The sequence below is a fragment of the Denticeps clupeoides genome, chromosome 18, assembly GCF_900700375.1.
Source record: "Denticeps clupeoides chromosome 18, fDenClu1.1, whole genome shotgun sequence".
Taxonomy (NCBI): Eukaryota; Metazoa; Chordata; class Actinopteri; order Clupeiformes; family Denticipitidae; genus Denticeps; species Denticeps clupeoides.
In genome coordinates this window covers 16,723,238-16,748,156 of record NC_041724.1, presented here as the reverse complement: position 1 = coordinate 16,748,156, position 24,919 = coordinate 16,723,238, and the positions used below count along the sequence as shown (strand labels likewise).

Sequence of the window (24,919 nt, the reverse complement as noted above, 5' to 3'; positions counted from 1 at the left end):
CGTTGTAGCCCGAATCCGCGTCCACAGCCCTGATCTTGGCCACGAAGTAGCCCGCCTCCGCGGTATACGGGACGCTTTCACTGTTAACGGAACCCTGGTCTGAATATGGGGGCAGGATCGCGGGCCTGTTGTCGTTCTCGTCCAGAATAAAAACATTTACAGTCACGTTGCTGCTTAATGGTGGAACTCCCGAGTCCGTGGCCTGGACATGACAGTGAAACATTTTGACGTCCTCGTGGTTAAAAACCTGCAGACTGTGGATGTCTCCCGTGACGGAGTTAATGTTCACCATCGTGGACACCGGCGCGGCGTTTTTACTGTTGTCCGAGAACGAATACGTCACCTGTCCGTTTCATCAATGTCTAAGTCGCTTGCGGACACCGTCGCTATAAGCGCGCCGACGGGACTGTTCTCTTGAACGTAGACGCTTATTAGGGCGCAGGGAAACGTGGAGCGTTGTCGTTGACGTCAGAAACGCGCACGGCTACGAGGGCGGTGCTGGAGAGAGGTGGGGACCCATCGTCCGTGGCAGAGATGGTGATATTGTACCCAGACACAAGCTCTCTGTCTAAAGGCCCACTCACCACTAGTGAGTAGTAGTTTTTATAGTTCGTTTCCAGTTTAAACGGCACGTCTGCGAATATCCCACAGTGCACCGCGCCATTCCTCCCGGAGTCCCTGTCCAGCACTGACACGAGAGCGACGGCGGTGCCTATTCTCGCGTCTTCTCTCACTGTGCTCATCAGTGACGTCACGCTGATGTCCGGCGCGTTGTCGTTCAGGTCAATGACTTCGACCAGAACTTTGGAGTGGGCCGATATGGGGGGTTGGGCGTTATCACGCGCCTCTGCTCTGATCTCGAACGCGCTGTGTTGCTCGTAGTCAATTTTGCCTTTTACCGTTATGGTCCCTGTGCTCGGGTCGATCTTAAACACGTCCAGCACGTGATCCTGGTCCGTTTGCCTTAACGAATACACGACCTCGCCGTTCGCGCCGTCATCTGCGTCTGTTGCGTTTAAAGTCACTATCGTTGTTCCCACGGGAGCGTTCTCGGAAACGTGGGCTTTATACAAGGCACTGCTGAACACTGGGGAATTATCGTTAGTATCTAATACATGAATGACTATTTGGGACGTGCCGGATCTGGGCGGCTGTCCTCCGTCCACAGCCGTGAGGACGAGATGGACGACGGGCTGCTTCTCTCTGTCCAGCGGCTTTTGCAGCACGAGCTCCGCGGACACGCCGCGCTCGCTGCCTTTGTGGACCGCCAGCGAGAAGAGGTCGTTCGCGCTCAGCTTGTACGTGTTTACCGCATTTTTACCCACGTCGGGGTCGGACGCGTAAGACAAGGGGAACCGCGCGCCCGGCAACACGTTCTCTGCGACATTTAAAGTCTGCGACATGGCGCTGAACGACGGCGGGTTGTCGTTCACGTCTAAAATGCTTATTTCTAGTCGATAGAGCTTTAAAGGGTTACTAACGACCGCCTCGACGCTGAGGAGCACTCGGGCAGCTTAGCGCAGAGCTCCTCTCTGTCGATCCTCTCGTTCACGTACAGAACGCCCGTCGTCAGGTTTACCTCGAAATATTTTTTCTTGGTTCCGGCGACAATCTGAAACGCGCGGGACTGCAGCTCCTGAACATTCAAGTTCAGATCCTTGGCGACATTCCCCACCGTCGTCCCGGGATTCGCTTCCTCTTGCACAGAATAGGACAGCTGCCCAGACGCATCTTCCCAGCACAACTCTACGATCACAACGAAAAAATACGCCGCGGCCGAGGTCATTTCCCACCGAAATACCATCTTTCCACGTGGCATCGACTCATCAAAAAAAAAAAACAGAATCAAACCATTTTTAACACAACGCAGTGAACAATAGTCCGGCCTGGTGAAGGCAACGCAGAGTCCCTGTATTCCACGTAACAAAGCCCTGACAAACCCCCGCTCCCCCACTCCCTCGAACCGGGAGGAGCGACTGGGAGGCGCAAAACAAATCCTGTCGGTCTGTAGCGACACTGCGTGGGTCAAGCGAGGAAACGCATTTCATATTTTAAATAATCCGTCACAAATACTAAATAGAAAAATGACATCAGAGTCAAACGTGAGAATTATTTGTACAAACACTACACCACTCCTAATATAACGATAATGCATACATACATACACATTACCAAGAATATAATGTATATATGGTACAGGCCAAAGTTTGGACACACCTTCTCAGTCATGTGTTTTATTTTCATGACCATTTACATTGGTAGAGTCTCGCTGAAGGGTCAAAACTATGAATGAACACATTGGAGTTATGTATTTAACAAAAAAAAAGGTGAAATAACTGAAAACATATTCTAGTATCTTTGCTCTGATTACTGCTTTGCACACTCTTGGCATTCCTCGATGAGCTTCAGGAGGTCGTCACCTGAAATGGTTTTCCAACAGTCTTGAAGGAGTTCCCAGAGGTGTTTGCCTTCATGCGGTCCAGCTCACCCCAAACCATCTCGATTGGCTTCAGGTCCGGTGACTTTTTTTAAGTACATAACTCCACACGTGTTCATTCATAGTTTGATGCCTTCACTGAGAATCTACCAACGTAAATGGTCATGAAAATAAAGAAAACTAATTTAATCTGTTGTAATAATATGCTAATGTGACAGAGTGGTAACGCGCGCGCACATACACATTTCAGCACCAAGGAGAGCTCTTTCTACCGACATAATGAGGACAGACCCTTGTATGGTTTTCTTTGTTTTCTGCTATTAAATTTTTGACGAACTAAACGTTGGATGTTACCTATCATCAAATCTTCAGTTACATACTTCAGCATATATTACATAAATATAATAAATGGAAGAATTACAATTGCTGGAACAGCCATATAAAATAGTTTGCCATGAAACTTGTGAAAAAACAAAAGACCTCTAAAAGATCCAAATGTCCCCCAAATACATGGCCAAATCACAATCCCTGATAAAGTGGAAATTACACATTATACTCATACATAATTCCAAAGTCCTTACCTTCTCTTATTAGGGAGAGTCTGAGTGCGTTTAAAAGTGTCTCCTCCGTTTATGCTGATCAGCTCCGCGTCAACAGGCGGAAACGGGGCGGGGAAAACCACTACGTCACTCTTCACGTGTCGGAGCTAAAACACACGTCGTACTGCTGAGTGGATTTGGAGTAGGACCAGGTCCCGTCGGGGTGGGAGGTGATCACTGGCGCGCTGTACTTGCTGAAACCGTTTTTAGAAGCGTGGCACTTTACAGCGATCAGACTCACGAGGCTCAATAAAAAGACGACCGACACCGAGACCACGGCGACCAGCAAATACAGATTTAAATCCGAGAGGATTTCATCCTTACTGGGAACGTGTCTGAACTGCGTCTGCACGTCTCCGGTGCTCTCCAACACCGCGATGTCGAAAGACACCGTGGAAGTCTGTGAAGGCTCTCCGCTGTCAGAAACTAAGATCAGCAGCGGGTGGGTTTTGAGGTCATTGTCGCTCATGCGTCTCTTGGTCCTGATCTCCCGCTGCTGGTGCCGATTCTGAACAGGCTGTTTCCTCTGGGTTCAGAGATGTGATAAGACAGCAGCGCGTTGTAGCCCGAATCCGCGTCCACAGCCCTGATCTTGGCCACGAAGTACCCGCCTCAGCAGAGTAGGGCACGTTCTCAGTACTGACCGACCCTTGTCCGGAGTAAGGAGGCAGAATGACAGGACTGTTGTCGTTTTCGTCCAGAACGAACACGTTCACCGTCACGTTGCTGCTGAGTTGGGGAACACCGGCATCCGTCGCCTGAACGTGGAGCTGGAACGCTTTAATCTCCTCGTAGTTAAACGACCGGGAGCTGTGAATTTCTCCGGTAACGGGATTTATGGTCACCGCCGAGTACGCGCGTCCCCCCTCACCCTTGCTGTCACTAATGAATAAGTAATCCGGCCATTCTCGTTCATGTCGGCGTCTGAAGCAGACGGAGACGTTATGAAGGTGCCGGCAGGGCTGTTCTCCTTCACGTACACGTTCACAACAGGCTCGGCGAAGCGCGGCGAGTTGTCGTTCACGTCAGAAACGTCAAGCGTAACGACGCTGCGCTCGAGAGGCTCGGGCTCCCGTCGTCGGCCGCCACGATAGTGACGTTGTAAAGAGGAGCGCGCTCCCTGTCTAAAAACCCATCGACGACTAAAGAATAGTAGTTCTTGTAGTTCGGCTCCAGTTTAAACGGAACTCGGTTCGCCACGGCGCAGCTCACCGCACCGTTTCTGCCCGAGTCCTTGTCGTCGACGGACACGAGCGCGACAGCGGTGCCGGGCCTCGCGTCTTCTCTCACGCTTCTCAGCAGTGACGTCACGGAGATTTCGGGAGCGTTGTCGTTCAGGTCGAGTATTTCGACCAGCACCTTGCAGTGGGCTGCCATGGGAGGCTGTCCTCTGTCGCTGGCTTGCGCACGAATCTCGAAAGCGGCGTGCTGCTCGAAGTCCACGTTGCTCTTCACCGCGATCGCGCCCGTTGTCGCATCTATGAGGAACAATTTCAGGACGTCGTCTTGGTCCTTTGTGCTCAACGAATACGCAATGTCGCTGTTTGCGCCCTCGTCAGCATCGGTCGCATTTATAGAGACAATAGTTGTCCCCACGGGAACATTTTCATAAATGCTGACTTTATATAAAGGTTTGCTAAATACGGGAACATTATCATTAATGTCCAAAATATGAATGATGATCACAGACGTGCCCGATCGTGGGGGGTTTCCTCCGTCTATGGCGGTCAGCGTTAACTGTAAAGTAGGTTGTTTTTCCCGATCTAACGCTTTGTGTAAGACTAACTCGGGGGACATGCTCTGTTCGCCTTTATTGGTGAGCAGAGTGAAATGCTCGTTTTGGCTGAGCTTGTAGGCGCTTATTGCGTTTTTACCGACGTCAGCATCGGCCGCGGTGAGTAACGGGAACCTGACCCCGGGCAGCGTGCTCTCGGCGACATCTATCGCCTGCGTTTTCGCACTAAATGCCGGCGCGTTGTCGTTCACGTCCAAGATGTTCACCTCTATGCGATAAAGCTTCAGCGGATCACTGACCACGGCTTCTATGTTCACCGCACACTTGGGGGATTTCGCGCACAGCTCCTCCCTGTCTACCCTCTCGTTCACGAACAAAGAGCCGGTCTTAACATTTACCTCGAAATATTTTTTGCTGGATCCGGTGACGATCTGAAAGAGACGGGATTCGAGCTCCTGGACGCTGAGGTTCAAATCTTTGGCGACGTTCCCCACGGTCGTGCCAGGACTCGCCTCCTCTGCCACGGAATAAGAAAGCAGGCCGGACGCGGCTTTTGCGACGCACACTATCAGCGCGAACGCTACACGCCTCCGAAAGTGTTCCTTTTCATTCGACAAAAACATATTTCTACCACACGTGTTCCGATCATAGATCCATAGTCGTTTCGGTACAAGCGTTGAAAAAAAATCGCAGCTTTAACATAAACGGCCAAGCGGTCTTGTCCACATCCCAGTCATCCGTGTCTGTCTCTAACAAAGCCCAGTAACGCTCCCCACCTTCCGAAACTGGGAGGAGACACAAATACATGAGGGCACATCTCATTGTGCAGGACTATAGAGACACCAATCGTTAAACGTGAGGTGGTGCACTTATGACGAGGAAATATTATTTCTTTAAACACATGACAGTATGACAGTAGGTCTATACATTTCATGCACACAACATTTAGGGTTAAGTCCATTTTTTTTGTTCATAACATCATTACAAATTTATAAATATCCCATCGCCAGTAAATAGGCACATGTGATTCTCACTTAATTCTCACAATAATAATTCTAATTTATTAGCAGGCATTTTACTTGGATGTTATTCATTAAAAACTGAAATTGATATTAATTATTGACGGGATCTATATTTATATTACATTGTCTTTGTATTATATTAGTTTTTGTGTTTACAAGAAATGTACACAGCTTATTCGTGAGTTAAATGAAACAGATTGCAATACCAAAGTCATCGAGTGATAGTATCTTGTCTAACAGCAAATGAAGAAAATTATTGTTTTTTCCTTTTCGAAAATGTATTCACGCATTCCGCGTGTACATAATTAGCCATCATAACCAATATGGGACAGAAACAACCAGTATTGGTGAATGTAAAGCAGTAGTAGGAAGACACGCCCTTACCTTCTCTTTATTAGGGAGTGTCTGAGTTCGGTTAAAAGTGTCTCCTCCGTTAATGCTGATCAGCTCGGCGTCAACAGGCGGAAACGGGGCGGGGAAAACCACTACGTCACTCTTCAGCGTGTCGGAGCTAAAACACACGTCGTACTGCTGAGTGGATTTGGAGTAGGACCAGGTCCCGTCGGGGTGGGAGGTGATCACTGGCGCGCTGTATTTGCTGAAACTGCTGTCACCGTGGTGGCATTTAGTAGCCAGGAACGTGATGATTGTCAGAATAAAGATGATGGATACCGAAATGACCGCAATCATCAGGTACATATTCAATTGGGAAAATGTCTCATCCTTACTAGGAACGTTATCAAATCGAATCTGAACTTCACCCATGCTTTCTAGAACCACGACTTCAATAGACACCGTGGAGGACAACGGTGGTTCTCCGTGATCAGAAACCAGGACCACTAAAGGGTGGGTTTTCAGGTCATTGTCGCTCATCCTCCGCTTAGTCCTGATCTCACCGCTGCTGGTTCCGATTCTGAACAGGCTGGTCCCCTTCGGGTCGGAGATGTGATAGGCCAGCAGCGCGTTGTACCCGGAGTCCGAGTCCACGGCCCGGATTTTTGCCACAAAGTAGCCCGCTTCAGCGGAGTAGGGGACCGTCTCTGAGTTCACCGACCCGTGTTCAGAATACGGAGGGAGGACCTGCGGGCTGTTGTCATTCTCATCCAGAATAAAGACACCCACGCTGACGTTGCTGCTCAGAGGAGGCGCGCCTGAGTCCACTGCCTGGACCTTAAAGTGGAACGTCTTCATTTCCTCGAAGTCAAACGACCTCAACGTCTCAATGTCCCCCGTGACCGAATTAATTTTGACCATGGCAGAAAGCGGCGGGTCGTTGCTGCCACTTATGAACGAATAAGTGATGCGGCTGTTTTCACGAATGTCCGCGTCGGTGGCGGTTACCGTCTTCAGACGTGTCCCCGCGGGGCTGTTCTCCTTCACGTAAATATTTACTGCGCCTTCAGGGAATATCGGCGCGTTGTCGTTCACGTCGGACACGTCTAACGTAATAACACTGGTGGAGGACAGGGGAGGGAGCCCATCGTCGGTGGCGACGATAGTGACGTCATAGCGACGAACTTTCTCTCTGTCCAAAGGCCCGTTCACTACCAGCGAGTAATAGTTTTTGTAGTTCGGCTCCAGTTTAAACGGGGCGCGGCTCAGCACCGCGCAGTTCACCGCGCCGTTCCTCCCGCTGTCCCGGTCCTGGACCGACACAAGCGCGACGGCGGTACCGAGCCTGGCGTCTTCCCTCACGGTACTGAGTAACGACGTCGCCGAGATTTCCGGGGCATTGTCGTTCACGTCTAACACCTCGACCAGCAGCTTGCAGTGCGCGGACATGGGGGGCTGCCCGCGGTCACTCGCCTCCACCCGTACCTCGAAAGCGCCGTTTTCTTCGAAATCAACGTCGCCCGCGACCGTCACAGCTCCCGTCTTTGGATCTATGTGAAAAATTTCCCGGATTCGATCCTGGTCCCCTTCACTAATCGAGTAAACGACTTCACCGTTGCTACCCTCGTCGGCATCCGTCGCGTTCACGGTCGCGATCGTTTTCCCCAACGGCGCATTTTCTGCGATGCTGGTCTTGTACAACGCCCTGCCGAACACCGGCGCGTTATCATTAATATCCAGAACGTGGACATGAATCTCCATCGTCCCTGACTTGGGCGGGTTCCCTCCGTCCACGGCGGTCAGCGTGAGCTGGATGAGGGCCTGTTTCTCCCGGTCCAGAGCTCTCTGCAGGACCAGCTCCGCAGACGCGCTGCGCTCCCCGCCCTGCTGCGTCGACAATGAAAAATGTTCATTCGAACTGATCTTGTAGGTGCTCACGCTATTCTTTCCGAAATCTGCGTCTGTCGCCACGGGAAGTGGGAATCTCACGCCCGGCAACGCGTTCTCCGCCACGTTCAGCGTTTTCAGTTGCGTGCTAAACGTCGGGGAATTATCGTTAATATCCAAGACGGTGATTTCTATCTGATAAAGCTTTAACGGGTTGTTGATAACCGCCTCGACGCTGACGGCGCATGTGGCTTCTTTGGCACAAAGGCCCTCCCTGTCTATTCTTTCGCTCACGTACAGTGCCCCGCTTTTAAGATTCACGTCGAAATACTTCTTCTTGGATCCGGTCAAGATCTGAAACTTACGCGCTTCCAGTTCCTGCGGGTTCAGGTTTAAATCCTTGGCGACATTTCCGACGATTGTCCCCGGGCTGGTCTGCTCCGAGACGGAGTAGAAGAGCTGGCCGCCCGCCGCACAACGCAGCGACGCGAGCACCACTGCTGAGCGCACCAAGGAAGCTCTCGCTCTCTCCAGCAGGCGCATGCTTTCCTCAGACGTCGACCGAACATAGATCCGAAGAGGAGAGAAATTCCCGTCGTACAGAATCCGAGTTCAGCCCACCCGAGACCCCACGTCACCGCCGTTCTGTAACAAAGCCCCGTGAAATCCCATCACCCACTACAACCAGGAGGAGCTTGTGGACGTAGAGGCGGGTCGAACTTCTGTCGGTCTTTAGCGACACCACGCGCCTTTACCGGCTTCCAAAACTCGCTTAAAAACACGTTCACATGATACGCACATGAAACAGCATGCGTCGTAATGATTATCTACGACATGATAAAAAATACTGAAATCAGTTGAATTTTCTTGTTATCACAAGGTGTGATTTGTTAAGATCATGAGCAATATATTGTTGTTTTCTCGAGATCACAGGGCATTTAACTAAATCTCAAAAGGACAACTACTGTAGTTTAATTTTTCTTGCTATTTTTTTTACATTACCTAACCTTAAACACTTTCAACTTTTGGTTAATCAGTGACGTTTTGTCAACTTAAGAAAGGAACACACGCGCTCTCTCACACACACATACACACGCACACACACACAGTACTGTGCAAAATACTATTACAATCCAGTGAAAACGAAACCACTCTTTATAAACTCTCTATGCCAATCACTGATTAAATATAGATTTACCCAAGAGGTTTATTGCTTAACGACTTATTGTCTAAGCCGTTTCTTTATTTCCATGATATTATGCGTGTTATCAACATTTCTTTAAGCTGCAACAACATCTGTAGACGTTTGCTGGTAGGAGATCACTCGTTAGTTTACAGCTTGTCCACCAGATCTCACCACATATCAAAATGAAAAATATTGCCATTTTAACGTCATAAACTATTTTATCTGTGTTTTATGAAGCCGAACACTGGAGAGTTCAATGGAGAGTTCGACGGGGTTCAGCACCATGGAGAGTTCGACGGAGTTCAGCCCCATGGAGAGTTCGACGGCACCAGTCGACCTCTCCTCTCTCCTCTGTTTATTAAATGTGTTTCAGAGACATGCACAGGAATAATTAAAATCTCCTTACCTTCTCTTTATTTGGAAGAGTTTGTGTCCTGTTAAAAGCGTCCTCCCCGCTAATGCTTATCAGTTCCGCGTCCGCAGGCGCAAACGGTGCGGGAAATATAACCATGTCGCTCTTCAGCGTGTCGGAGCTAAAACACACGTCGTACTGCTGAGTAGACTTGGAGTAGGACCAGGTCCCGTCGGGATGTGTCGTGATCACCGGAGCGCCGTGCTTGCCGAAGCTCCCTTCTGCCCTGTAGCATTTAACCGCTATTAACCCCATGAGGCTCAGCAGAAAGACGGCCGACAGGGCGACGATGGCGATGAGCAAATACAGGTTCAAATCCGAAAAACCGTCCTCTGTCACCACAGCGTGACGAGATCGGGTCTGCACTTCGCCCGTCTCCTCAACTAGAACATCGATGGACACACTCGCAGACATCGGAGGCTCCCCGGCGTCAGAAACCGCAACGACCAGCGGGTGCACTTTCAGGTCACTGTCGCTCATGCGCCTCTTAGTTCGGATTTCCCCGCAGTTGGTTCCGATTCTGAACAGATCGTTTGCTTTGGGTTCGGATATGTGGTAGGAGAGGAGCGCGTTGTAACCGGAATCCGCATCGACGGCTTGAATTTTAGCCACGAAGTAGCCCGCCTCGGCTGAGTAGGGGAGATGTTCCGTGCTCGCCGAGCCCTGCGCTGAATAAGGCGGGAGGAAAACGGGACGGTTGTCGTTTTCATCCACGATATAAACGTTCACGGTTGCATTGCTGTTCAGTGGGGGAGCCCCGGAGTCCGTGGCCTTCACTTTAAAACGCAACATTTGGGTCTCTTCGTAGTTAAAAGACCGCAGACTTCGTATTTCGCCGGTATGGGGATTCACTTTGAATAGTGACGTCACCGGAACGTCGCCGAGTGTGCTCAGTGGAAACGAGTAAGACACTCGTGCGTTTTCCCCTGTGTCCTGGTCAGAGGTTGTCAAGGTGCATACAATAGCACCGATTTCACTGTTCTCGCGCAAAAAAACGTGTATTTCGGGGTTTTCGAATTTAGGAGGATTGTCGTTTACATCGGCAACAGTCACGCTTATCACTTTCTTTACAGACTGAGCGGGCGTCCCCTCGTCCTCCGCAACGAGGGTCACGTTGTACACCGACTGCTTTTCCCGGTCTAATGGCCCGTCTAAGAGCAAAGAATAATAGTTCTGAAACGACGACTGCAATTTAAAGGGACTGGTTCCCAGAAGGCGACAACTGACCACACCATTCTTCCCCGAATCTGGGTCTGAAACGGTCATGAGCGCTATTACTGTCCCTTTACTCGCGTTTTCACCCACAGGACTCAGAAGTGACGTCACAGCCACCTCAGGGGGGTTGTCATTAATGTCCTCGACGACTATTAGCAGCTTACAATGTCCAGCCATGGGAACTTGTCCTTTATCTGTGGCCTGAACACGAATTTCAAAAGCTGGGTGTTCCTCAAAGTCGACGTCGCCTTTTACTTTAACCTCGCCAGTCTGTTCCATGACTTCGAACCTCTCCAGCACTTCCGGCGGCGTGCGGCTGGCGAACGAATAAACCACTTGTCCGTTCAAGCCCTGATCTAAATCCGTGGCCTGCACGTGGGTGACCACGGTGCCCGCGCGCGCGTGTTCCGCCAGGAAAGCCTTGTAGATCGGTCTGTTAAAGACCGGCGGGTTGTCGTTCACGTCTAAAGCGTGCACGTGCATCGTTAAGGTGCCTGTCCGGGCGGGCGAGCCGCCGTCGACCGCCGTGACCAGCAGCTCTATTAGCGGGGTCTTCTCCCTGTCCAGGCTCTTCTGCAGCACGAGCTCGGCGGAGACCGTTTTGTCGGCGTGCGCGTGCACGTCCAACACGAAGAACTCGTTGGAACGAAGCCTGTACGTTTTCAGCGAATTCGCGCCGATGTCCGCGTCGCGCGCGCTCTCCAGCGGGAAGCGCGCGCCCGGCGCGGTGAGTTCGGTGATGTTCAGGGTGGTGCTGCCGACAGGGAAGAGCGGGGCGTTGTCGTTGATGTCCAGCACGTTTATCTTCAGCCTGTACAGCTGCAGCGGGTTATTCACCACGGCCTCGAGGTTCACCGAACACGACGGAGCCCCGGCGCACAGCTCCTCCCGGTCGATGCGCTCCTTGACCTGCAGCGCGCCCGTCTCGGTGCTCACAGCGAAATACTCTCTTTTAGATCCGGACACGATGCGGAAGTCTCTGGAGACCAGCTCCTTCACTGACAGACCGAGGTCTTTGGCGATGTTGCCCACCGTGCTGCCCAGTCTTACCTCCTCAGACACACTGTACGTAATTTGTCCAGAGACCGCGCCAAGAAGCTGGGATGCCCACAGAAAATAAACCGATCCGATGAAAGACACGCACATGATTACGACAAACAAGAAGCCAAAGTCTCAGAAAAAAAAACCTCAGCTCATCTTGTACTGGTTATCCGTGACAAATGGCGTCGGCAGACAAAAGAAAAAGACGGAAATCCTAAAATGCAAACATGCTGATTTGCCCACAGCAGATAAATCCATAGGTTGTCCTTCCACAGCAACGGAGGGGGTGTTCATTTACCCTCCATTCTTCACGGAAGAGAGGTAGAATGAAAAGGACAGACTTCTCGCGACCGCGCTGGCATCGAGAGGAAGAAACCAGAGAGGATGAGATGGGAAGGTAAAAGCGAGGAGGGGCAAGGAGCGAACGCTGCTTCTTTCTGATCTTATGGCATAAGTGCGACACCAAGTGGTCTTTCACTGTGCCTGCCACAGTAAAAAAAAAAAAACTGCATTTTTTAATCAACTCACTTTCAGCCTTAGAATAGGAAGTAGTGAAAACAAATCAATACATTAATTAATCTAATCGTTCATATAAATACATTTAATAATAATGTAATTATTGTGACTGTTTTAGCAAGTACTGCTCTCCGGGTGCCTGTCATGGCTGCCCACTGCTCACCAAGGGTGATGGGTTAAAAGCAAAGTACACATTTCTTTGTGTGCACCGTGTGCTGTGCTGAACACTGTGCTTCAGTGTTTCCCAATGATAATCACTTCACTTTCACTTATTTAAACACTTTTTTAAAATTTGTTTGTCAAAGATGAATGACTGAGCATTGGTACATTTTTATATATTAGAAGGCACAAATATATTAGTTATATCTGCATTATGCGTAGATTTTTATGTGTAGATGTTCAACATGCCATGCGCCCCTCACCAACGTGGTATGACAGATATTACAGGACTGCACTACATTCACTCCACCTGGCAGCCAAACTTTTGACATCTAGCCAGAGAAGGAGAAGGACAATTCAAGCAATGCCAATATGACCCATAAGTAGGACACTACTACCTGATACAAGTTATGTGTTACAAAAAGTTGCTGCTATTTGTCAGCAACTTTTAGTTTGGACAGTCAAAGGTTATGCAATTCAAAAACACACTTGTGGAAACAATGTTGTGGACACATCCCATTTTAAATGTCTGATTGTAATTCTGTAATGGATGTGTGATATTTGATGGCATTTTATACTTTTAAATATTATAATTTAAATGTACTGACACAATTTAATGATCAAATACAGGATGACTGTTTTAAATGTCTGTACATTTAGTATATTAAAACAATTAACTCCTAACAAATAAAGAAAATGTAAGAAATGTTTTAATCTTTAATTCTTCTTTATATAAATGTATAAATGTTATATAAATGTATATAAATGAAAATGTAACTTTAATTGTTTTAATCTTTAATCCTTCTTTATAATATGGTTAATAATGACTTACAACTAAAAAAAAAAAAAACAAGCTTCAGGCATTTCAGATGTATATTTTATGTACACAGAAATTTTAAATGAGAAATTTAATTTATTATCACACACCTAGCAGTATATTCAACTACATATTCCACTCTAAGACATTGCAGTTTGTCATTTACTCCATGCATTTCAATGAATTCATACACTGAATGCTGTGTGTTATTTATAGACTTGTGTGTGAGAGAGAGTGTGGGAGTGTGGGTGGATGAGGTGACGTGATGTAGATGGAGAGTGGACCACACCCATGTGCCGTCTGTTCATCGATGCACATCTACGCATATTACTGCATATTTCATATCCCCTCAATATTTCCAAATTTCTAATGTATTTTACTAGTCTCCATAGAGACAGGGTTATGAGCTTATGGATGCTGCGCTCTGTGTAATCCTTGGATTAGAGAAGTGAAGGCTGAGATTCCTGTCCTATTTCCATTCACTACCAAACACGATTTGAAATATTAATAACAATCATTGTTCAGAGTAATCCTGCAGCACCCTCCTCCATGTGCCAAAACAATCAAGTAGATGGAAGGTTGAACAGCAAAGAATAAAAAAAAAACACGGGGTTATCAAGGTAGTGCGTAACACAGAAGAACAACATTTTAAAAAGAAATGTGTATATATAAATTGAAACCAGGCAATTGTGGACATTATGAATTTGAAACTACAATTCACAAGACTAGAAAATGGACAACTGCTACATGCAGCCAGCATTGACTAATACAGATGATGATGTCTGTAACAAGGGTAACCATGTAAAATATCACTAACACAGGTTTAAGGACCCATGCACCTATAAGTATGATGAGCTTTAATGTACTGTAAAAGACCCAACTTCAAAACTGCAGTGTAATGTGAGATACTCCACCATTACAGGCCCAGGATGGAAACTTATGGACTCCACTGAGCATGCTCAGTAAGCCCTGCAGTAAAATATTGATCATGTGGCCTAAGTGAGGTTTTTATTAAAGGACACACACACACACACCACACACACACACACACACACACCAAGTGGCACCATGACCCAGGAAGGTAAAGTGCTAAAATCAGCAAATCGCATGCAGTGGAATTATAAATATAATCTAACACTATACTAATTGGAGCAAAATCCCTAAAAGACAGATTCTCATCCTCCAGAAAAGCCTTGGGCTGTTCCTCACATTAGATATTCTAAGATTACGATATGGTGAATTGTGTGCATTTGTGTGAATATATCCTTTAAATGTTACAATAGGTGAAAAGGTTTGGACACAAGAGGGGGTAAGTGCTTGCTAGAATTCATGTGTAATATGCAGCATGTGGGTGTGGGTGTGCGCATGTGTACACAAGCGCATGTACACAGGGGATTTGGGTTTGGTGTGTGGATAAGACTGTAGTGTGATTATTTTTAGTAGATGACACAAAAGACTACCAGTCATGTATGTATGTGTGTGTGTGTGTGTGTGTGTGTGTGTGTGTGTGTGTGTGTGTGTGTGTGTGGTTGCATGGCTACATGTATCATGAGCAAGTCATTGATGGGATGGATGTATGTCTCAGTGTGTGTCAGTAGTATGGTGTGTACATTAGGTGGGGGAGGGTCATGCTGGCAGCAGAAATCCCACTCCCCTCCTGCTCTCCTCTGCAGAGTCTGCCTATTGCCATGGCAACGTCATTACAATGGTGGCGTGGCGGCTGAGACCATTTCCTCACCCCAGAAACAGAAACAGGCGAGACAGAGAGAGAGAAATGGAGTGAGGGATGGAGGTAATTAAGTGATGGTAGAGGGGTTATGATTTAAAAAATAAATGCATCAGGTTTGTGAAGTGTTTGAATTCAAGACAATCCTATTATGTGTTAAGGCCTGATATTTTTGGTTATAGTACCGTCTAATTTAAAATTGCCAACTCATTCAACAATGCAGTTTACAGTCCTGGAAGCATTACACAAGCAGGTTCACCATGACAGAGAGCCACTCTGACATCTGCAGCATGAGACTCATCACCTCCCCCATGGAGAGCCCCCCACCCCAGATGCCTGCATCTAATCTGGGCCACAGAGAAAGTTACACTGCCTCACCATAAATGTCCACAGTGAATTTAATCAAATTCCAACAGAATTGGAGATTTTTTTATATAATTTTTTTACCAGCTTTTCTTATTGATGAAATACAATCATGAAAAATTCAGTTAGGATATTTAATATGCAGTTTTTGCAAATTTAAATAGAAGACAATTCAAGTACAAACAAACCGATTTTCTGAGATAATTCCAAACTACCCCTTAATTACCTATTTATGTAAAGTCTCCTATAAGACACAGCAAAATATGCATTAAAAATAAAACATTAATCCTTCTGACACCTCTTTACTTAATTGCCCTGACCACATTTTAATATATAGTATTTTGGAACTGACAGAAATAATAATGCACCCAGTATTTCATAAGCTTTATGAAAGGAAAATATGTATGAGATGTATGTATACTGATATCATTTTATGGCTGCAGCTGGTTTTAAGAACTATTATATTGTATTACAGCAATATTTTACATAAAAAATTAATCCTATCACAAACTAAAGCAGGCCATTACAGACCATTAAAGACAATAATCCAGAAAATAAATGGTAATCCTCTGTCTGGATTGGATCTGCAAAGAATAAGAATTTGTGTGTGTGTGTGTGTGTGTGTGTGTTTTGGACTACATCTCAGTGAAAGCATTATGGTGTATGGTGTTACTGCTGCTGTAATCAAGCCAATCTCATAAATAGGTCTTTATGCTAATAAGACTCTGTATGCTGCAATACCTATTTATGTCTGTCTGCATGCTGAACATGGGTGTAAATTGCTTTTTGATGCACCATTGTGCCTTCCCAATTGGTTGCACAAACAGTCGTGAGATGTTTCAAGCACACTGATTGGTTTCAGTGTTGCCAGGGGCAACTGTGGATGTCTGTGATTGGACACTGCAACACGCCTAGGAACAGGACGAGAGTTTAAAATTATGTCCCTTCCATATCTTAATGAATAACTCATAATAAAGAAATACCTTGACTTGAGATATCCCCAAATACATTTCCACAATACATTCTATATAATAAAGACTACACACAGTCAGAAGCACAGAACACACACATGTACTGGGTGCAAAAATCCAGTAAACTACAAGGTTACTGGTGCCTGTCTAGGTTAATGGGACAACCTATTGACCCTGATCAATACTGCTAAACTGGTTAAAAAAATAACACATACACGTGCATTCAGAAAGACTCACATTTACAAATAGCCCCTCCCTTGCATAAATCGTAACAGATTCAGCTATCCACCCCCCACACCCAACTGGCTAGGCCCCACGTGAAAGAATCAGGATTTATTGCCACTTGCCAGCAGGGGGAGATTTGTCTTTGTGAGGCATATTTGTCCTTGGTGCATTTTTTGTACAGAGCATAAAGGTGCATCTCACTTTCTCTCTCTCTCTCTCTCTCTTACACACACACAAACAGATGCATGCACACACACAGGCTCTACATGAAGATGCTGTGTGTCTCCAGAGGAAATGAAATTATCAGTTCATAGTGTTCTCTGCCATGGGTATCAGATAACAAAAGTAGCAATATTATAGCATCACCCGAAAGCCTGTACTGAGGGCAACAGCACCAGTCTGTAAGACAAATCCGATACAAAATCTACATTCCTATCACGCACAATATCAGCAGCACCTTCCACACTCAGCACTGAAGCAATGCACAGGACTGACAGTCCATATGAAGACAGTACAATTAAACAGGAAAAACGTTAACCTGCAAATTGATGAATGTTAACATTTGTATGAATACAGAACAGTTTATTTGTTGCACTTCCTCCTGACCCAGATCTTCATGGAACACGTTCAATAATGCAAAAGCTCTGTGCGTGCATGTGTATATAAATGATGGAATATTTCAGAGAATATAAAAGGGACTTCTGATCTTTTGTGTGCAGGTCATAGCTGTAGGCCTATATTCAGTGCATATCAAAAGTGTGCTCATAATTGAAGTGGGTGCACACATTTGTAATTGTTTAAACATTTGCTTTAAAAAATACATAAAAATGAGAAAGATTCACTGGACCAGCACCAGCTATTCAAAATTGTGATACATCTTCAATGAAAACTGATATAGTGGCAATTTTTAAACAGAGTGTAAACAATGCAGTAGTGGTGACTAAAATAATATACTAAAATAAATGTGCGTTGATTAAAACAATTAACAATTACAGTTGAGCCAGAACGATCTATAACACATCCTGTCAACCTGCCTTGAATTCAAGGCCTCTCCTCCCTATTTAGGTTTGTCTAGTAAATGGCAGCACATGTCATAGCAGAACATACTGATGGACTGATTGCAATACAGGAACTTATTATTTCAATATTAATTGAAATATTAGGAATATGATCATAATAATTAAACAACAGAGATCAAATCAGAAGTTAATAAATGATCCTGAAATGAGAAAGTTCATCAAGGGTCCATAATTAAGGGAAAGAAATTCCATTCAGGTGAGACAGAAGCAGAATGTGTTGTAGATAAGGTATTTTTGGTTTGACTGTAATTCGAAACTAAATTGGAATATTGAAACAATTGGTGTGAGATTTCTCAGTGTATGTTTGTGTTTTATTAATAAAACATAATGCATCATACTCACCTATGCAGATCATCATAATTACAGGGATATGGAAAAGAAAAGAAAAAGTTGATTAGCAAGATAATTCATTGCACAAGCTTTTCCATCTAAATAATACATATAATAATACACCACATATTGTAAAAAGTCTCTTCAGTCAGCTTCTAACTATTTATCATTTGGTCATTTATTTATTCCCACATCAACATTCTTGCCAAATTATAATCTTATCAGTGCTATACAGGCTACAAACAATCAGGTTTCCAAAAATGTTGCTGTTAACAAGAATATTCAATTTCTGAAAATATCTAGCTGACATTTTAATTTGCTATAAACATGCAATCCAGACTTTTATTTTGTATGTTCTTCTCATGTCTCTTCCTTCTCACTGTGGTATGTTTTATTACTCCTGCCCACCACCCCATTGCCCAAATCCCTGACAGAGCAATACAGTGAGAGAACACCAACTTCCACTTCAGCCATCAAAACTTAATCATGTGAGTCCTTTCAAGCTTATCCGGTGAATCACCAAAAGCTTATTTTTAAAGCCGATAATGCCATTTTGGGAGGTAATGAAAAAATGCATTTTTCATCACTGAGCAATGAAGCAAAAATGGTGATAAAGGACAGTATATAGGTCAGGGAATCATAAGTACAGCAGGTCTACAAGAATCTTGGAAAAGGTTCTATATAAATTTACAACACAAGGTAACAACCATAAATGGCTCTGAGCTCTGCTAAAGTCTGTTATAATTGGGAAGAAGTTTTCACTCCCCTCTTCATGGCACCAATAAGGTGATTTTCCCTTAATCGCATTAGGAAGCTCTAAAGTGGAATTAGGCTTTACACTGCTGCCCTAATCCAGCAACACTGCAGGGACTACACAGCAACACATTTAGATGAGAGATTACTGACACAACAACTGGACACAGCTGGAACAAAATATCAGTTCTTGGTGCTAAATGTCAAGTTCCAAAAGAACAGAGCAGGCACTGCTGAGTGCTCATGTATTCTTTTCATCCCAAATCCCAAGACTCACCAAAAAACTAATAAATACACAAATAAATAAATAACACAAGTTATCTTGCCAAAGGCAAAGGCAGGTCAAAACTGTGTTAAAGTCTTCCAATTCCCACTGTACCCATACAGGAGCAGCAGCTATATGTGTGGGAGGATCCTTGTGATAAATTTAGATCAAGAACCATGCTCTCAGTATCTGAAGGAGCTACATATTAACACGCAAACATTAAGATCTAGTGAAACATATTCACCAATACCAGAGACATATTTTGTTCATTTTCAATATTAATGAGTGTGCTGTTTTTTATTATAATGGTGTCTTGACTATTTAGATATTAATAAGCAAATGAGTCATAAATCAGAGCATTTTTGTTCCAAAACCGCCACAGACAATGAACTGTGCTCTCTGCTGCCATTGTCCTTCTCAGACCACTGTAGCACAAGTCTTAATTATGCTCACACGTTCCTTTCAGAACCACATTGTCTTCAACATCTCAATCCACTGCAACCACAGGGTAAATTATTCACTCAACTGCCAGCTTGTGTGTGCAAAGTGCATGAGAAAGACAGAGAAGAGACAAAGGTAAAGTGAGACAAAGGGGAGAGAGAAGAGGGAAAAAGCAACAAGACACAGGGCAGGAAAGGTCTGAAAACAGATTAAAATACATTTATTCTATTATTTGACACTACTATTCAGATGTATATGCAGTATATATTATTTATTCATTGCTTTTTATTATAGAGACTAGAGAAAAAGAAAGAGAGAGTGTTCTCACTGTGAGATTTCAAAAAATCTAGTCACTGTGAACAGCGGGCTCAGAGTCAGCCATTTTACACCCCACACTAGAAAAAAAGGCTGAATATCAAAAAGACAAGGCATGTTAAAAGTGGCAAACATATGTTCATGTAGCAATGTTCATGAACACTAGGAGAGTATATCAAAGATGAAAAAAAAACAACAGTGCATGAGAGCTGAACGAGAGTCAGTGCAATAAATTAAAATCTCCCATGATTATTTGCAGCAGCACATGCTCTAATCTGACTGTCTCCCACAGCTGGCACATCTGACACTAAACCCTGTGTGCTCTCATTTCCCCCCTTTAAAAAAAACTATATTTTTGATGCAGGGAACCAAAACCTCACCACAATCTCGCCACTCTCCAGTAGCAGAGAAAAACAAATTAGGTCAAATTTGGTGGGTAATATTTTATTGGTACAGAGGAATATCACATAATGGAAGTGCATTGTTCTAAGGCAGCCCTCTCTCTCCTTTCTCTTTCTCTCTCTCTCTCGCTCATACTCACACACAAACACCACAAAAAATGGCTGCCTGCAGAGCCTTTATGCAGAAGACAATGAAAAAATAATGAACTAATAAATGACACCTAACATTCCAAAGAATATTCTGTATGTATCAAAATTGCCTAAATGAAAATTAAAGTGCTAACAAATCTAAACTGCAGTGCAGATTAAATATCACTTTCTATCATGGTTTCTGCACAGCAGGGAGCAGCTTTCACATGAGCAGCTTGTAAAAATGCATTTTCATTGGAGTGCAAAACCTAAAACCGGCCCTGTGGAAGCTCAACTGAGCATGTGCATGGCAGCTAAATTATTTAGTGTCCTCTGCCCCAAATCACACCATTAACAGGGGGAATAGTCTTGCCGGGCATGATTTGACTTGATACACATACAAGAAACAACTTTGCTCACTCAAACACACACACACACACACACAAAATAAATTGGGGAGAGAGGTAACATCAATGTTTGGGGGGAAAAACATTCTGCTTCCTCAGTCTCTGGCTTCAGGCAGTTTCCACCATAAACATTCAGGCACCCAGGAAAACCTCCACCCACTCCAAATGCCCAAAGGCTGATCTTAAAGTAATCTGGCATGAGTTTTTTCCTGCCCTATGTCAGGCTCCACAGGCCTTAAATTTGACCTGTTCAGATTATTTTAGCCCAACAATCGCTGCAAATTTATATACAACCTTTTGTAAACAAATAGTGAGGAGTATTGAGAGCTGTCCTTCCATATTTCAACCACAAAACGACTGATTGCCCTTCAGCACAAACCAAGGATCATCCTTAAACTGGGAAAGCCAGGACGGCTCAGAGAATAGCCAAATGCGTCATCATCTAATTAGTGACACGCATGAATGGATGCACGAGATTCCCACTGTCCCTACCCACTATCCAGAGAAACCACAGCTAAGGGAATAGGCTTGGCAAAATCATCGGGGAAAGAAGACCCCGTTGAGCTTGACTCTTGTCCGGCACTGTGAAGGGGTGTAGAATAAGGGGGAGGCCCTGCAGGACCGCCGATAAATTACCGCTACCACTGTCCTCGTATCTCACCTTTTTAGTCTCATTACTCTCTCCACTTCCTTCCCTACTCTCCTCTGCTGCTAGACAGAGATTAAAACCATACCAATTGGCTCCAGGGGAGCAATGACTTGACAGCTGAGAACTCAACCACTGTCTACAAACCAAATGCACACACGGAAAAGATGTATTCGCCGACAAGGACCGTGTAACATGGCAAACCTTGTTGCATTTATCTGGGAACCAAAATAAACATGCAGAAGAAATTAAATTGCTCACATCCACTGTTCTGTGTAATCGGGTGCTTATTGTTGTGCATCTCTCACAATACATTTTGTTTAATCTTTCAACTTAACCTTTTCAGAGATAAACAGACTTGATAGCTCATGTTTAAATCAGGTTGTAAAAGCCATTTTGACAGTTTTATTTTAGCACACTTACAGCAAATGGCATATTAATAATATAATTCCTATTCTAATGTAATAGGTCATCCTCCATCCATCAAATGTTCATTTTGAGGAAATGAGGAAAGGTTTTTAAATAAGGGAATTACATAATTAAGAGTCTTGGTTCATGCAAAGCTCAATGAGGAATGAAGTTATGAAGCAGAAGACACTGAGAGATGGAGTAGGAAAGAGAGAGGGGCTGGAGGAGACAAGCTGCACTGAGGATTATAATGAGGCCAGACCTACTTACAGCAGACCACCACTGGAGCAGAACTGATGATTTGAGCAATATTGTGGAACCCTGCAGCACTGCAGTACTTCACCTGCTCTAACATGAGCTCATTTGGACTGGGGCATGCTGTAGTTTGAATATACCGAATATATTGAAATTTTCAATAAAAGATATATAATATTACGAATAAGGTGATAGGAGTAGACTGTGGGAGTAATTTTACTCATTTGAGCTAGGACATATAGCAAAACAAATTTATTGAGATGATGAAGATTGTATTTAAATATTGTATGAGTGGTGATACAACTAAAAATGCTTAATTTCCTGGAAAATAAACATTGAAAATGTACTTTTTTGATGGTGTCATGTACCATGCACCTTTTTATTATATCTGTGACATGAGTATAATCTGGTCTATGTTCATAGCTCAATCCAGGAATGATCTACATATATAATATATCCTGACAAATATACCAATAATAACCAATAATGTGTCTTAGGGAGCAGTGGTAGCCTAGCAGTTAGGGAAGCGACCCTGTAATCAGAAGGTTGCCGGTTCGAATCCGATCCACCAAGGTGCCACTGAGGTGCCACTGAGCAAAGCACCATCCCCACACACTGCTCCCCGGGCACCTGTCGTGGCTGCACACTGCTCACTCAGGGTGATGGGTTAAATGCAGAGGACAAATTTCACTGCGTGCACCGTGTGCTGTGCTGCTGTGTATCACATGTGACAATCACTTCACTTAAAAAAAGAATATTTCTTCCAATATTTCTTCTGCAGTTCAGTAATGATTACTCGTAAAAAAAAAACTTAGCTTGTTTCAAATTATACAGAGATCTCACTCAAATCCCATACACAGAATCACTGAGAACCCTGAAGTTGATTGTAAAACTATCCATCAGGCAGCCATTAAAGAATGCCCATAATGGCTTTTTCAAGCCACAAAGTGTTTGAATAGATGAGCATGCAGTTTGTCTTTGCATCATGCACCACTAGATGTGCTGAACTGTGCACTACGAAAATGCAAAACTTCTGCTGTCTCAGGGCAGAGAGTGTCTGTAGATTGAGGTTGTGCAGGCTTATCCACAGTCTTTAATGATGTTAATGTAATACAACGAGGAAGGAGGTCTGAAAAGACGCAGATGGATCTTAAAAGTGATGTTTCAGAGACATGTTGGATAATCTGAACAAAATTCTAGATCTCGGTTATGTCAACATGTTCCAGAAAGTGTGCGTTAATGTAAGATTACTTGGAGGAGCTAAAGACATTGTTTGTTGTTTATGTAATATCAGCAAGGCAGATCCTGTCAAATTTCACTTATGTTGTCCACAATGATGAAAAGCAAGTAGGAGTAAAGGGGTATAGTATGCAAGTATAAACAGGTAGTATTATAACTTTAATGTATATTAATCCTATTATACTCAATCAATGAATTATACTACCATCTTTTGAACTTGACATGGAATAACTGCATAATTATCAACACTCACAGAATGCAATTATATTAAGCCCATATTCTAAGAAATGATGAATCTGATGAAATGTGTTTCAACATGCTTTATTTCATACTTCTGATTGCAGATCACGCAGCTGGATGACACATATATGTGTCACTGTGACACACTGCAGAAATCCCCTCCAGCAAGGTCCATCGCAGGGGTGTCCCAACCATGTGAAGATTTTTCAAGCATATCATACAAAAAGGGTAAGCTGATGAAGTCATTGCACTTATTCCTTGATGGTGCAGTCTATGTCTATTCCCATAGGAATTCATGTAAATCAACATGCTACCATCTTCATTTTTAAGTTTAGAGTTACACCAACACTTGAAGGTAGACCAACACAATGTATCTTGAACATATGAAAGAGAACTGCATTTAATACTGCTGTATATTTATGCTTTATCACACAATATGTATACGTATGTTAATAGTACATGTGTATTTTATGTTATGAAACAAAGAAAAATTGACTATTAAGTAAAACAGCACCAAAATGGTCAATACACTGATCATGACTATGTAGAGGAAGAATGCAGAAGCAGTTACCATAACAGCTAAATAAAGAGATTTATAGTAATAAGAGAGTACATACACGTATTAAGTGCCCCATTAATGAAAATAATTTATCAAACCACAGTTTAATGATACATCCCACAAGTTTAACACATCTCTATGTACTACGTTTATATTTAGACAAAGCAAAATGAATCCACACTCCAGATACGGCCAGTCTATCTATGAAGATTTAACTGAGCTTTGACATGATATAGATACCAGTGAAAGAAATAAATGCTGTCCGAATGAGAACGGAGCTTCCATGCTCTTGCATTAGAATCCTTCTTGATACTCCTGTTTCCTTGCACAATCAAAGGCCTAATTTAGCCATCAGCATGCATGCCTGTGTGACTGTGTGCCTGAGAGGCTCTGTGTTGTAAAATCCAGCCTGGGTATACACAGTCCTGCCAAATGAATGGAAACAGACAGAACAGTGATTGTTAGACATACATCCTAATCAGAAGGAAAATACACTGAAAGCAGATGCTTTCACACAGAAGTGGTTTCTCATTTAATTAAGCAATTTGTCTGTTTTTTACGGTTAAGAACGTGAATAAAATTCTAGACATGCCTTGACAGCTGGAATCAGGCATGCATTCTTGCCCTGAGCAATACAGACCTACAGTCCTCTAATCTAATCCTCTAAACTAATCTAAACCATAAACTGTTATTATACAGACAACTTAAAACCACACTATCAATTGCAAACAAAAATTTCAGTGTGAAAACTGGTCCTGTTCACATTTATCCTGAGTGATCTGATCACAGTGCATCAGGCTGGCATCAG

General features: G+C 44.2%; 2 protein-coding genes and 2 pseudogenes across 2 annotated transcripts in view; all 4 read right to left on the bottom strand.

The window, feature by feature from the left end:
- LOC114767904 (protocadherin alpha-C2-like) overlaps positions 1–12,263 on the bottom strand; it is a 67,663-nt gene extending 55,400 nt beyond the window's left edge. The window contains exon 1 of the mRNA XM_028959791.1: positions 9,606–12,263. Within this exon, the coding sequence (XP_028815624.1) occupies positions 9,606–11,972 (2,367 nt within the window). The 5' untranslated portion in view covers positions 11,973–12,263. The remainder of the gene's footprint in view (positions 1–9,605) is intronic.
- LOC114768529 (protocadherin alpha-7-like) lies at positions 432–5,163 on the bottom strand (annotated as a pseudogene).
- Positions 5,521–8,556, bottom strand: LOC114768528 (protocadherin alpha-3-like). Its single transcript, XM_028960881.1, has 2 exons — positions 6,178–8,556; positions 5,521–5,556 (listed from the first exon to the last, which is right to left on the bottom strand). Exons 1-2 carry the CDS (start codon positions 8,554–8,556, stop codon positions 5,521–5,523), a joined length of 2,415 nt encoding a protein of 804 aa, XP_028816714.1.
- Positions 12,264–15,326: 3,063 nt separating the features above from the next.
- Positions 15,327–24,919, bottom strand: part of LOC114768587 (protocadherin gamma-A2-like) — a 12,037-nt pseudogene continuing 2,444 nt past the window's right edge.

What these genes read in the sequence shown, in the direction of transcription:
- LOC114768528 (XM_028960881.1), bottom strand. Translation starts at nt 8,556, where the DNA reads ATGCGCCTGCTGGAGAGAGCGAGAGCTTCCTTGGTGCGCTCAGCAGTG. An exon ending in CACTCCCTAATAAAGAGAAG is followed by an intron (nt 5,557 to 6,177) that starts GTAAGGGCGTGT and finishes GTCTCCTCCCAG; the next exon opens with TTTCGGAAGGTGGGGAGCGT.